This window comes from Cardiocondyla obscurior, linkage group LG12 (genome assembly GCF_019399895.1).
Source record: "Cardiocondyla obscurior isolate alpha-2009 linkage group LG12, Cobs3.1, whole genome shotgun sequence".
In the NCBI taxonomy this organism is placed as follows: Eukaryota; Metazoa; Arthropoda; class Insecta; order Hymenoptera; family Formicidae; genus Cardiocondyla; species Cardiocondyla obscurior.
The window spans coordinates 2,464,040-2,475,328 of record NC_091875.1 but is presented as its reverse complement, the minus strand read 5'-3'; the positions used below and the strand labels follow the sequence as shown (position 1 = coordinate 2,475,328).

Below are 11,289 nucleotides of genomic sequence, written 5' to 3'. Positions count from 1 at the left end.
CTTCGATGTTCGGCGGGCGAGGAGAATCGGCGCGAATTTACTCGCAAACACGGGATCACCCGTCTCTGAGAGCTCGGTCCTCCAGCTCGTCAATGGGAGATGGGGAGAACTCATTGGAAGGGTTTCGAAGTTTGTCTTTCGCTTTCCCCAAATTTAAAGGAATGGAATAATGCAATATTCCATTTACTTTTGAGTTGTAATCTCTCTTTCTTTCTCTCGAATTTTAATTCTTTTTCGCTCTCCATGAATTTCTTTCAAAGTTAAAATTTACGTTGAAAATTTTAATTTGAGCAGCTTATTTGCGATTAATTACAGTTAGATCGTTTCTTCTTTTCTTTTTTTTTTTTTTAACATAAAATTTCTTTCTGTGTAATTTAACATCCGAGGTATTAAAGTTTTGCGTAGCGAGCAAGAAGTTAAGTGAATCCGATAAATATGAGCTGCAAGTCGAGAGAGTTAAATATATACTAGAACTAGCGGAATGAGATATCGTTACCGCTCTTTCGACAGAGCAGTGCCCTTGCAAGAATCCGAGAGCAAAGTGTTACGAAAGCCGAATAAGTTTGAATAGAGCCCGCATTCCGCATCGAGTATCCCGAGAAACTCATTAAGCGAGTTGCCCCATCAAGCGAGGGAGCGGGCGGAGGGCGGCGCGAAAGTGGAGGGTGAGGGATTGACGTGTGGATGGCAATGGCAGCTGTTTGTTCGACTTTAGACGGTTCGCAGCAAAAGTATCCGACTAGTTGCGAGGTCGCTTCGTTTACGTCTCGCTTCCCGACGAGAACACTTAACAATAAGCGTGTTACCCTTGTCCGGTTAAACTGCGCTTGACTTGAAAATTACCCGAATTACCGCCTAACTTCAACGTCGAGATCATTTGCATTACTTCTCGCATTGTCTCGTGTTTCCGCAGCAAAATTACCTAACTTTTTTTCTAGCCCTAATAAATTATAGATACGATCAGCCCTTGTATTTAACAAGAGTACTAAAACAAAAGTTTTACTTCTCACGTGCTGAACGTAGCTCAACTTCGCTCGACCCAGCGAATCAGAAAAGAGCCGCTTATTACGTACACCAGTATCATATTAGTACCGTATAGATTCCGCTATATTGAGAAAAGCAAGAAGAAATAAAGCGAGGCACGTAAAAAAACGTCGGGCAGCGTAATTAGATCCAGAGATTGATTGAACTATATTTATATGTGACATATGTATAAGTTTCTTTTGCGTCAACAACAGCTCATCTAATTTGCATCGCTTTAACACAGTTTTAGCTATGATATAGCTCATTGGGGAAGAAATTTCTCAATCGGATTTCCAAATTGGAAATTGATGGTCCAAATGCTGCAAGCGATTACAGCTCGTAAATGAAACCGCAATAACCACTAATAATAATACCTACGCTATTTTCGCATATTGCCAATATCAGCAGCAATTACTATGTTCCCAATATTGTTTTATCTTTTAAATTTAAAAAGTATATAGTCCTTTCGTTATAATTTCTTAGAAACGAGACGAAATTGCTATTACTCGCGCCACCGGAAAACATCGTTATTCCATCCCCTATAAAATGCCTGATTTCTCATCGTCACATCTGCGCACGTGGCAAATTGCGAAATACATTCCATTAATGCATATGAGTGACACGTAAAGCTTAGTGATGCAGTTTTTGCGACGAATTAACCCGCGTCATCGAAAGACCACAGCGTTTTATCAGCTGCCAGAGCGCGGGACACAGTGTTTTTTTTATTGAAATCATTTTTGTCTCTATTTTCACTGAGCATTTTATCGAACGTCACAAACGTACTTTTGCGGAAAAAGCGACGTTATCTAAAGTGCAAACATTTAAAGTTACAGCGATATCAATTACCTAAGTAAACCATTTTCTATTTTTCCTTTTGACTTCATAAATCAATTTTTTTTATATTTTTTTTTTTTTTGTTACGTTAATGATGTTATTATTTTATTAATTTTTTTCACACGTTATAGATTTCAATAATTGCAATGATACGTATTAACGGAGATAAAAAGTCTCGAATAATTTGAATGAAGAAGTTGTATCATTTTCATTTATAGTGATAAAACGAGTTTAAAAGTGGTATTCCGTCTATAATGTTATCTCGTTATCTAATCGACGAAACGTAAATTTCTTGTATATTGTATAAATGCAAATAACGATCGAGGCTACTTCCTTTGCCAGTCGTGCGATGTTAAGGTAGCGAAAAGATACGCGACTATCAACATTACACTCACGTGTAATTCACACGAAAAGTAAATGACTTTATTTGCATAGTGACTGTGTGATATATGATGCATTAATCGCGATAAATATAACGATGACACGTTAATCGTGCATTTCTTTTAAATAATATTACGTTAAAGAAAAAAAAAAAAAAAAAGTAATTACAGACATTAAAAAGAAATGAGATAATTGTACATAAGACTACTTAATACGTACGAATAACAATAATTAACCAATTACTGGGCGGTTACTAAAAATGATAGGCGAGGAACAATCGTTTTACATAACACGCTGCAATTAACATAAATAACGCGAGAAGCGAGATGCTTTTAGTTTTATTAGTAAAAATAATTTTAATTCTATTCAACTTACTTATTACTCGTACAAATATTTCACTCCTCTTATTATAAATAAAATAAGTTTGAAAACCAACATTTGCCTATAGTGTATATCGACTGGTATTCGAGATCTTAATTTGTTAAAGAGAAACAGCTGAGGCACAATGAATCGTTTAACCCATTTTTATTAACGGGTTACGCGAGTGGGAAGATCGCCAGATAGCTCAATCGCGTTTTATAAATCGCATGCGTGAAATCGCATCACGGCGCCGCGGATTCCATCGACTAAAAGCGCACGTCTAATCGTAGTCTCGCAAAGTAAATTTGCTTATTTTTTTTCTTTTTTTCCTTTTTTTTTTTAATCAAAAGTGAAACGAGCGGTCGGATACTTGGCGCGATTAGTACCACTTAAGAGCGACAAGAAGCATCCGACGAAGAAGAGAGATCGCCACCTAAATCGACTGAGGTTTCTATTTTCGTCCTGAGCGAAGCGGGACTAACTCCATCACGTCGAGCGCAGTCGTCTCTTCAGCACGTCGCGTCGGATATGCCCACTAGTGATCGGGATCATGACAAGACCGCCACGACAACCGGTGAGAGCCCGAAGCCCTTCTTGCGTAACATCCGGTAGTGTTAACCCACTGTACGCCGAAGTCAAAGTAGTTTTGCATAGTGAGCTAGTGAAGTGGTGCATCAGGAGCAAATGAGAACTCGTCCAACGAGTTCCTAACCCGTATAAAGCAGCGAAACATTAAAAAAAAAAAAGAGAAAAAAAAGAAAAAAAAAGAAAAAGTAATTTCACTCTCATTGGTCTTCTAACGAATCTGCGTATAAATGTAAATTTCTCTGTGTATACGGATTTCTATCTCGTCTCGTTCGCGATTAACATATCATGTTGCAGAAACGATATGCAGATACTTATCACAGATTGTAATGTATAATGTATTAAAATGTGATGTATAATGCATAAGTTTTAGACGAATTTCACATACATCAAAAAAAAAAAAATACTGAAGTACAAGTATACGCATTTTGTGCAATATCTAATTTTTCAACGTACAGATAAGTCACGCTCTTGCTAGCAGCTTTACGGCACCGTATCGTAATTATTTTGGTAGAAAGTGCTCTGAATGTACGATCTTCCACTTTTTCTTACTTCTTTTTCTAATTTATAACCAGATGCTTCCTTCTGCACGTAAATATCTACCTAAACTCTTTGATATACTTTAACTGCGTCGTTTGTTACATAACTCACGATGCAGATTCAGTGTAGAACCTCGTTTCCTAAAAACCACTTGCTTTTTCATTTTCCCTTTTTTTTTTTCTTTTTTAGATAATGTTAACGAACCCGCCGATCTCGACAGAGCCATCTCCACGACCGGTAAGATCTCTTCGATTTCGAAACGCGCGATTAATTGCATTGTACATTTTAATTTTGTTTTTTTTTTTCTTTTTTTATCTCAGGCTATGGGCTATTTAATGTACTGCTGTTATTGGCGGTGCTGCCAATCGCGTGGACCGCCACTTTTGACACTACTTCCGGCGCGTTTCTCTTGGCCTCGGTCGAATGCGACCTCGAACTCACGAGCTATCTTCGCAAGGGCACATTCGTCGCAATTCCTTACATAGGTGCGGAATTTAAACGAGAATCGATGAAAATAATAATCTAATCAATAATATTTTATAGGTATGATAACGACTGCTTTTATATGGGACTACATAACGCCGTACACGAGCACGAAAACGCTGTTTATCCTCGCGTTATTAGGCGACACGATTTTAAACGTCGTAAGCAGTGGTCTACGATCGTACTATTTATTTCTCCTAGTCAAATTTATCAGCGGAATCTTGTAAGTTAACGATCTTTCAGTCATCTAGTTTTAATTAACGGAGCAATATTTTTTACGTTGAAAATTTCCTTTTCCCGTCTTAAAATCCCGAGGATAATTCAAGCGCGTTCTTTCTGACCGAGACTGAATCGCGCAGCCTCCTTGCAAATCTTACTTTTGACAAGATGTAACGCGCGCGCGTCTGTGATTTACAGCGTAGGTGGCCCGTTTGCGATGGTGATGACGTACCTGACGGAATTCCATTCGGCTAAGTACAAACTCCGCTTCACCACATGGGCGGGATTTCTCTTCGCCGTGGCGAACATCGTACCGGCAGGTAAACACGCGATCCCACAATATATCGTTTGAAGCATCGTACTTATCAATAACGATCGCTCGCAAGAGAAAATAAATAAGGCATAAAGATAAAGGCTGTATCTTTACGCGTGGTGGAGAAAAATTTGTAGGAAATACACGTGGCCATGTAATCACAATAATTTATAACTCCCGACTGTCGTTACTATCAGTACCGCGCCTGCTGTTTATTTCGCTTGCGCTGTTAATCTGCCTAAACGTAAGTATTACATTTTGCGGATAATTCACGTGAAAAGGATTCTAAAACGAGCTCTCGGCGCCGAGGTTGGCGAAACTAGTTGGAAACTAGATTACGTGTCACTATCGCGACGCCCCGTATGTAATAACTGGCAAAGTTTACCTAACAAAGCGTACGGCGAATCACATTGACACCAAACAGTTTCGGCTAAATAAACGAACTATTTTGTAACGTAAAGGGTGATGAAAAATTTCGACTATTTCTTAAACCTCAAATTTCAAAGTATTTTGTTTTTATTCCATGCCTAGCATTAAAAAAAAAAAAAAAAAAAGTTTGACGTTTGAAATTCGAGAATCAAGAAATAGCTTAAAAAACAGGTGTTGCCATCACTCTGTCTCAATAATTAAACGTATAACTCGACAGCTCTGGGCATAATAATACTACCGTTGGACTGGCACATTGACATTCTCGGCCAAGACTACGATTCTTGGCGTATATATTTACTAATCTGCTCGATACCACCCGTCGTCGGCCTCATAACGGCGACCATGTTACCGGAAAGCCCTAAATATCTCATGGCAATTGGCAGGTCGGATGCTGCCTTGAAACTGCTTAGAAGGATGTACTGTATGAACACTAGGCAACCTGCGGATACGTTCCCGGTAAGTCAAACAGAACGCGTAAAGCGAATTTAACTTTTATTTTCTCCCGCAGCCACATATCCTATTTTTCCTCGATCTTTCTGCCCGGTACTTTGATTGGACTTTCGTTTTTACAAACTCGATTAAAAAAAAAGTTCGACCTCTTCGGTTTACGTTAGCTTCGAGATTTTTCAAGCGGACGTTATACATCGCCGAACTCGTTACAGCTCGCCGAGGTTTTTTGGCAGAATACAAAGCGCGGTATCATTTTTATTTCCGACTCCGGGAACGACAATATTGCATTATTCGGACGTTATTAAGTTTTTACGGGCTTATCGAGCAAAACTCGTTATTTCGGGCTCTAACAAATGACCGTGAGATATCCTTCGCGACTTCATAGCGCCTCAGCTAGATACAAACGACACATTTTATTTATGGCACGTCCGTAACGAACGGAAAAAGAACGAGGAAGCTGAGTGAAGCGGAAACGGAAATAGAGAAAGGCGCAAATCGTATTTCCCAGGCGAACGAGGACAGGGGTTCACGCACCCCGAGCGAATTGTGCACCTCTTTTTATCGTGTAACCTTTAGACAATAAATCGCCGCTTCGCAGATCTATTTATTCAGATCTTGATAATGGAAACAATGATAAATTTGCATTGTTAACACTTTATGTATCGTACTCTATATACTTTGCTCTATCTTACGCTGTGCGTCTGTGCTTTCGTATTCTATGCCGCTCCCGCCACTGCATTTAGATAGCGGTGCACAAATCGGGCGCATAATTCACTCGGTGAGCCGAGAAAAGGGCGCTTTTCATCGCGCTCCCTTCTCGTTCCAGATAAAAGCGCTATTCGTTCGGCAAAAGACGCAATTGGCGCGTCCCGTGCTCCAGGCGAGCCTCGAGAGGATGCGCGTCTCGCTGTACAACACGAAGCAACTACTGACGACGGCGGCTCACCTGCCCGCCTTCTGCTTCGTAAGTTTCCTTCAATTTGGAAGCATGCTTGGGTAAGTTCGGACAAGCTCTCGCTATCCCCGCGCGCCTTTCAACGCGATAACACTCGATAACGGACGTCGATCAATTGCGCAGATTCAACACGATGAGGCTGTGGGTGCCGCATCTTTTTATTATTCTCAATAACTTTGATTGGGAAAGCTGGACGCGGAAGGGAAGGCAGCCGACCATATGCGAGATGCTGGACCGTCACGAATCTCTGCCGGGCAAACAATATTTAAACTGTTCGAATTTCGACAACACGTGCTTAAGGGTTGGTGAAAAAAATTTGCGTAACAAACGGCACTAATTATCATTATCGTTAGAACAATATTAAAATGTCAATCTCTCAAAATAAAACTCGCAGTCTTTTTAATTAACGGACAATTAAACCGATCGTCGATTAACCGTAAACCGCGAGCGTTATTAATAATTTCCTTTAATAGAATTTACATCGTAGCAATTGTAACGTCATGCTTTTCCAGTGGATCATCAGACCTGTGATTTATCAAAATTCCACCGTCATCGCATCGTCAGCCGTTATATTCTCATTTCTCGTTGGCTTTATAACGACCACTAAACTCCGAAAACAGATCGTAATGTGTAAGATATCTCTAAATTTATTATGTAAAATTAAAAAAATGTAATTAATAAGCCGTTGCTGAACAATTTTTTTTTTTCTTTTTTTTTATTCTTGCTACATGACGTAGAGGCGGTTGAATGCTATCTATTTGTTCGTCCCGCGGTAATAATCCATAAATTAACGGGTACAACACCATTCTTGCAGTCACGGCCTTCCTGATATCAGTGGCAAGCAGTTTCGGAATAAATTGGGCGCAGTCTCCGCCGTATATGCTGACGCTGGCAGCGGCGGTTATCGTGACGACAAGAATAGCGGGTAATATCGTTACCGCGGTGAATGTCGACGTTATTCCCGTCCCATTAAGGTAATGCCGCGCGAATATATAAGCATGTCTCTTTGACGCGCGCGAGCGTATCCCCCGCGCTCTCGTCCGCGCATCCCCGTGTAATTCCGGTGAAATTAATTGCACCACGTGCAACCACGTGGCAGATGCGGCGGGCGCGCGAACGGCCGCAATCTCGGGACTTATCGAGCGCGATCCTCGATCCGCCGCTTATCACCGTCCGTGTCCGTTAATGCGAGAAACGAGGGCACGCCGAGATAAACACAATCGCGGAACAGAAATTGATCTTTTTGTTGCAGAGCCACGAGCGCTAGCATCCTCACGACCGTCGGAAATATCGCCGCTATTGCGGGAAATCTGATTTTCTCCGCACTTCTGGATGCCGAGTGCGTCGCTGCGTTTATGGGACTCGGTTGTTTCTTCTCTGGTACAATTCGTGCAATACGCGCGGCCCTATAATTTCCTTCTTACGTTACTCGATTCGCAACGTTGATATAAACAAGGAATTATATATATTGAATTTAATTAAATAAGCAGGATTAATTATGATAATTCGTATTTAATTAACAGAGCTTAATCTAATTTCTTTACTAACATATTTTCTTTTTATAGCCTGCATCTGTGTATCTCTGTTCTTTCCGCCACCCGTGAGAGAATCGCCGGCGAAACCCGCTGAAGTTAACACCTCGAAATCGTGAGGAGCGCAGCGTACAAATACTTTGAAATCCGCGTACCGGCGGAGTAATAAATTTTCAGTTGAATGTGTAGTTGCTTGAAAAAGCTCTCGGCTAGGCTGTGATATTTATCTAACATAAATTAATTTATCGGATAAAGAATTTAGGGAAGTTTAATGAGAAAATTAATGTTAAATAAATATTCCTTTCCTTCTTGACGCAAAAGTAGATGTAATATAATTTTTCTTTTTTTAAAAACTTTATAATTGTTTCTTTCTTTTTTTTTTTAGGGGGGGAGGGGTCCTCCTTTCCTGATACTTTTCATATGGATAACGCAATATTTAATGGCTCACAATAAAGCCAGTACTTCCGACTTTAATGGAAACACATTTCATGTAGCTTGTTCGGAAAAATCTTGCCCGGCGTTATGCTGCGGCAGTAATTTGCCTTCGTAAAAGTTTATAGCGCCAGAAGCAAGAGAGCAGCAGAATGCAACATGACTTTTTACGATTATGTAAACGTCATCTATTGAATAACTAACGAATTACTTAAAATGTCAACGTAGCAAAGGAAGGATTGACGTCAACTCGTGCGAGCATCGCGTCGCGGATTACGGCGAACGAGGCTGATTACGTGTAAGCTGCGAGACAGTGCCGCGGACAGTCGCGGATATCGAAAGTTATCCGTCGCGATAGTTAATTAGCTAGTTGTGCGCGGAACAGGCCGAGGGGCAAATTCGCCGTAAAGTTTACCTTTGCCGAATATGCATGAGGGAGTCATATAGCGCATGCTTATTGCCACAGCGGCGGCAAGGCGAGAGTTACTCCACTGTAGCTGCACTTCTCGGTTTTGCTCGGAGCATAAACATCCGAACTTGTACGCGGTTTCCTCCGGTTTGGTGCAATCGTGCGATATATAGGCCAGCCCACCACCGCGGAATTAACGTAAGCCGTACAGTTATTCGTCACTTAACCCTTTCGGGATAACTCCGGGGATAACGCGGTCCTAAAGAATGTTTAATGCTACCCGGGGATTAAGAGCTTTCCGTGCGTTTCTGGCTTACACGAGTGTGTCGAGTGTTGTCTCAAGGACCAAAATTCAAATAATTGTAATATATCTCGAAAACGCAACGTATGCGAAACCCCTGCGCGAAAATTTTCAGATCCAGCTCGCGCAGTTAAATTAAACCTGGCATAATATATGCATATAACATTAAATATGTTTCGGCAATGATAATTGTAAATGTTAAATTTACAATTATTGAATATTTCGGAAAATTTATCACACGCTTAACTCATTAGTATTATTTAAAAATAAAATTAATACGTTATTATTATTTAATCGTATAAAATTGACATAAGAGCCAGAAATGCGCGTTATTTGGAAATTCAGAAATTTGTGTGACGATCGAGCGATGCGGTGGGCGACAATTTCATGATTTATTTTATAGGATTATATACCAAACAATACCCGTGAAGCGACTCATCCCACATCATTATTTAAACAAGTCCACGCATCATCGATCACTTCGGCAATTTTATCTTCGATTTAATCTCTGTTGCGTTTAATGTGTGTTATTCAGTTTGGGTTATATAATAGTCATGATGTCTCATTAATATTTTATCGCAATAAACATCGCGGCCGCTTTATTAAATGCGTTAATTAAAGGCAAACATATTGCGAATAAAGATGTTTGTACGAGCGTACATTAACTGTAATACAAATTGGTTAGCCGGTGATGTTATAATTTTCATAAAATAAACATTTCGTTTTTCGCAATTAAGCGATCCATGGAATATGATTCAAATAAAATGTTATATGTTTTACGAGCTGTAACATTCATTAAATTGATTTGAATTTTAAATTAAATTTTAAATTGAAATAATACTTTTCAATTATACTAGAAGAAACCATGCGCGCGATATTTTTTAAGAGGCCCTAATTACGAAGTACAAAAAAAGAATGATGTGACTTGAAGAATGATGCGGCTGTCTATTCATTACTTTCGTTCGATTTAATTGTAGTATTTAATTAGTATGTCCAGACAAAGACGGTACTTCCATTGGGTCGTTCTCGATCTCGAAAATCGCGAAGACCGTCTTTGCCTGGACATATTAATTACATATTAAAATTAAATCAAACCTCAAAATGCCTGATAATATATTATAGTCAAAAGCATGAGATAGTTGAGCCTAAATAAGTACGCGAATTACTCACTTCTGGTAAATAATATTAGAACGTATTTTTTGTGCCCTCTAATGTAAACGGTTGAAGACAGGATAGGGATACCTTGAAAATTATCAGTCCCCGACACATATACTACTAGATGATACAATGTTACAGAATATCTCAGGTAGGTACTCCTATTTTCGAACTGTTTTAAGGTAGTTTGATAACGCGGCATTATCAGTCGAGCAGAAATATCGTATACTGATATCTTATCTACTTGTAACTTTTTTATCGGCCGCCGTGCATGATACACTTACTAGCTGCAGATTCTAAATTAAGTTTTTTTTTTTTTTTGAAACTAGACAATTAAAATATGTACTTCGGACATTGATTAAATTTAATTATATATTATATGTATATAAATGTGTACATAATTAAAGACCGGCGGTCAACCTTGAAGCGTGCGTCGCGCGACTTGCCGTCAACGAGTCCCGCATTTCCTCGATCGGAAGTAAAACCACGGACACACAGATAGCGGGGCTTCGAAAATTAAAAGCAAGGTTATTTGATTCGGGCACGGTAATGTCACCCGAAAGAGATCGTTTTTTTTGTTTGATAGTCGAATAGCGAAATATATGCAAAGACTACGTCTACAAAAAAATAATGTATTAATTTTCGTTAAAACACTGACGAGATTAAGACAAACCTACTGTACTGAATCGTATCTCTACCTAATAAACAATTACATCACTCCAAATCTTTTATCTGTTTCTTTTCTACCGAAGAAAGATCGAATAAAAAAAGAAAAAAAGTGAAAATCTGTAATTTAATTCTTGCAGCAAAGTGTTAAGCACTTTGCATCAATGCCAAGTCACATCCAAGTCAACTCTTCCGCTGTGGCCGACCCCAGCAGTAAAGCGA

The 11,289-nt window shown here is 39.5% G+C and overlaps 1 protein-coding gene across 1 annotated transcript; it reads left to right on the top strand.

Annotated features, from left to right (window-relative positions):
- Positions 1–1,956: 1,956 nt before the first annotated feature.
- LOC139106889 (synaptic vesicle glycoprotein 2C) lies at positions 1,957–11,125 on the top strand. Its single transcript, XM_070663945.1, has 12 exons — positions 1,957–3,172; positions 3,913–3,960; positions 4,044–4,208; positions 4,267–4,429; positions 4,624–4,745; positions 5,385–5,623; positions 6,444–6,613; positions 6,696–6,873; positions 7,085–7,202; positions 7,387–7,546; positions 7,825–7,952; positions 8,138–11,125. Exons 1-12 carry the CDS (start codon positions 3,127–3,129, stop codon positions 8,221–8,223), a joined length of 1,623 nt encoding a protein of 540 aa, XP_070520046.1. The 5' UTR covers positions 1,957–3,126; the 3' UTR covers positions 8,224–11,125.
- Positions 11,126–11,289: the final 164 nt, after the last annotated feature.

Bases quoted from the DNA above. Each gene is read 5' to 3' on its own strand.
- LOC139106889 (XM_070663945.1), top strand. From the start codon at position 3,127: ATGCCCACTAGTGATCGGGATCATGACAAGACCGCCACGACAACCG. The intron at 4,430-4,623 runs GTAAGTTAACGA...TGTGATTTACAG, and splicing joins AAATTTATCAGCGGAATCTT to CGTAGGTGGCCCGTTTGCGA. The intron at 6,614-6,695 runs GTAAGTTCGGAC...TCAATTGCGCAG, and splicing joins CAATTTGGAAGCATGCTTGG to ATTCAACACGATGAGGCTGT.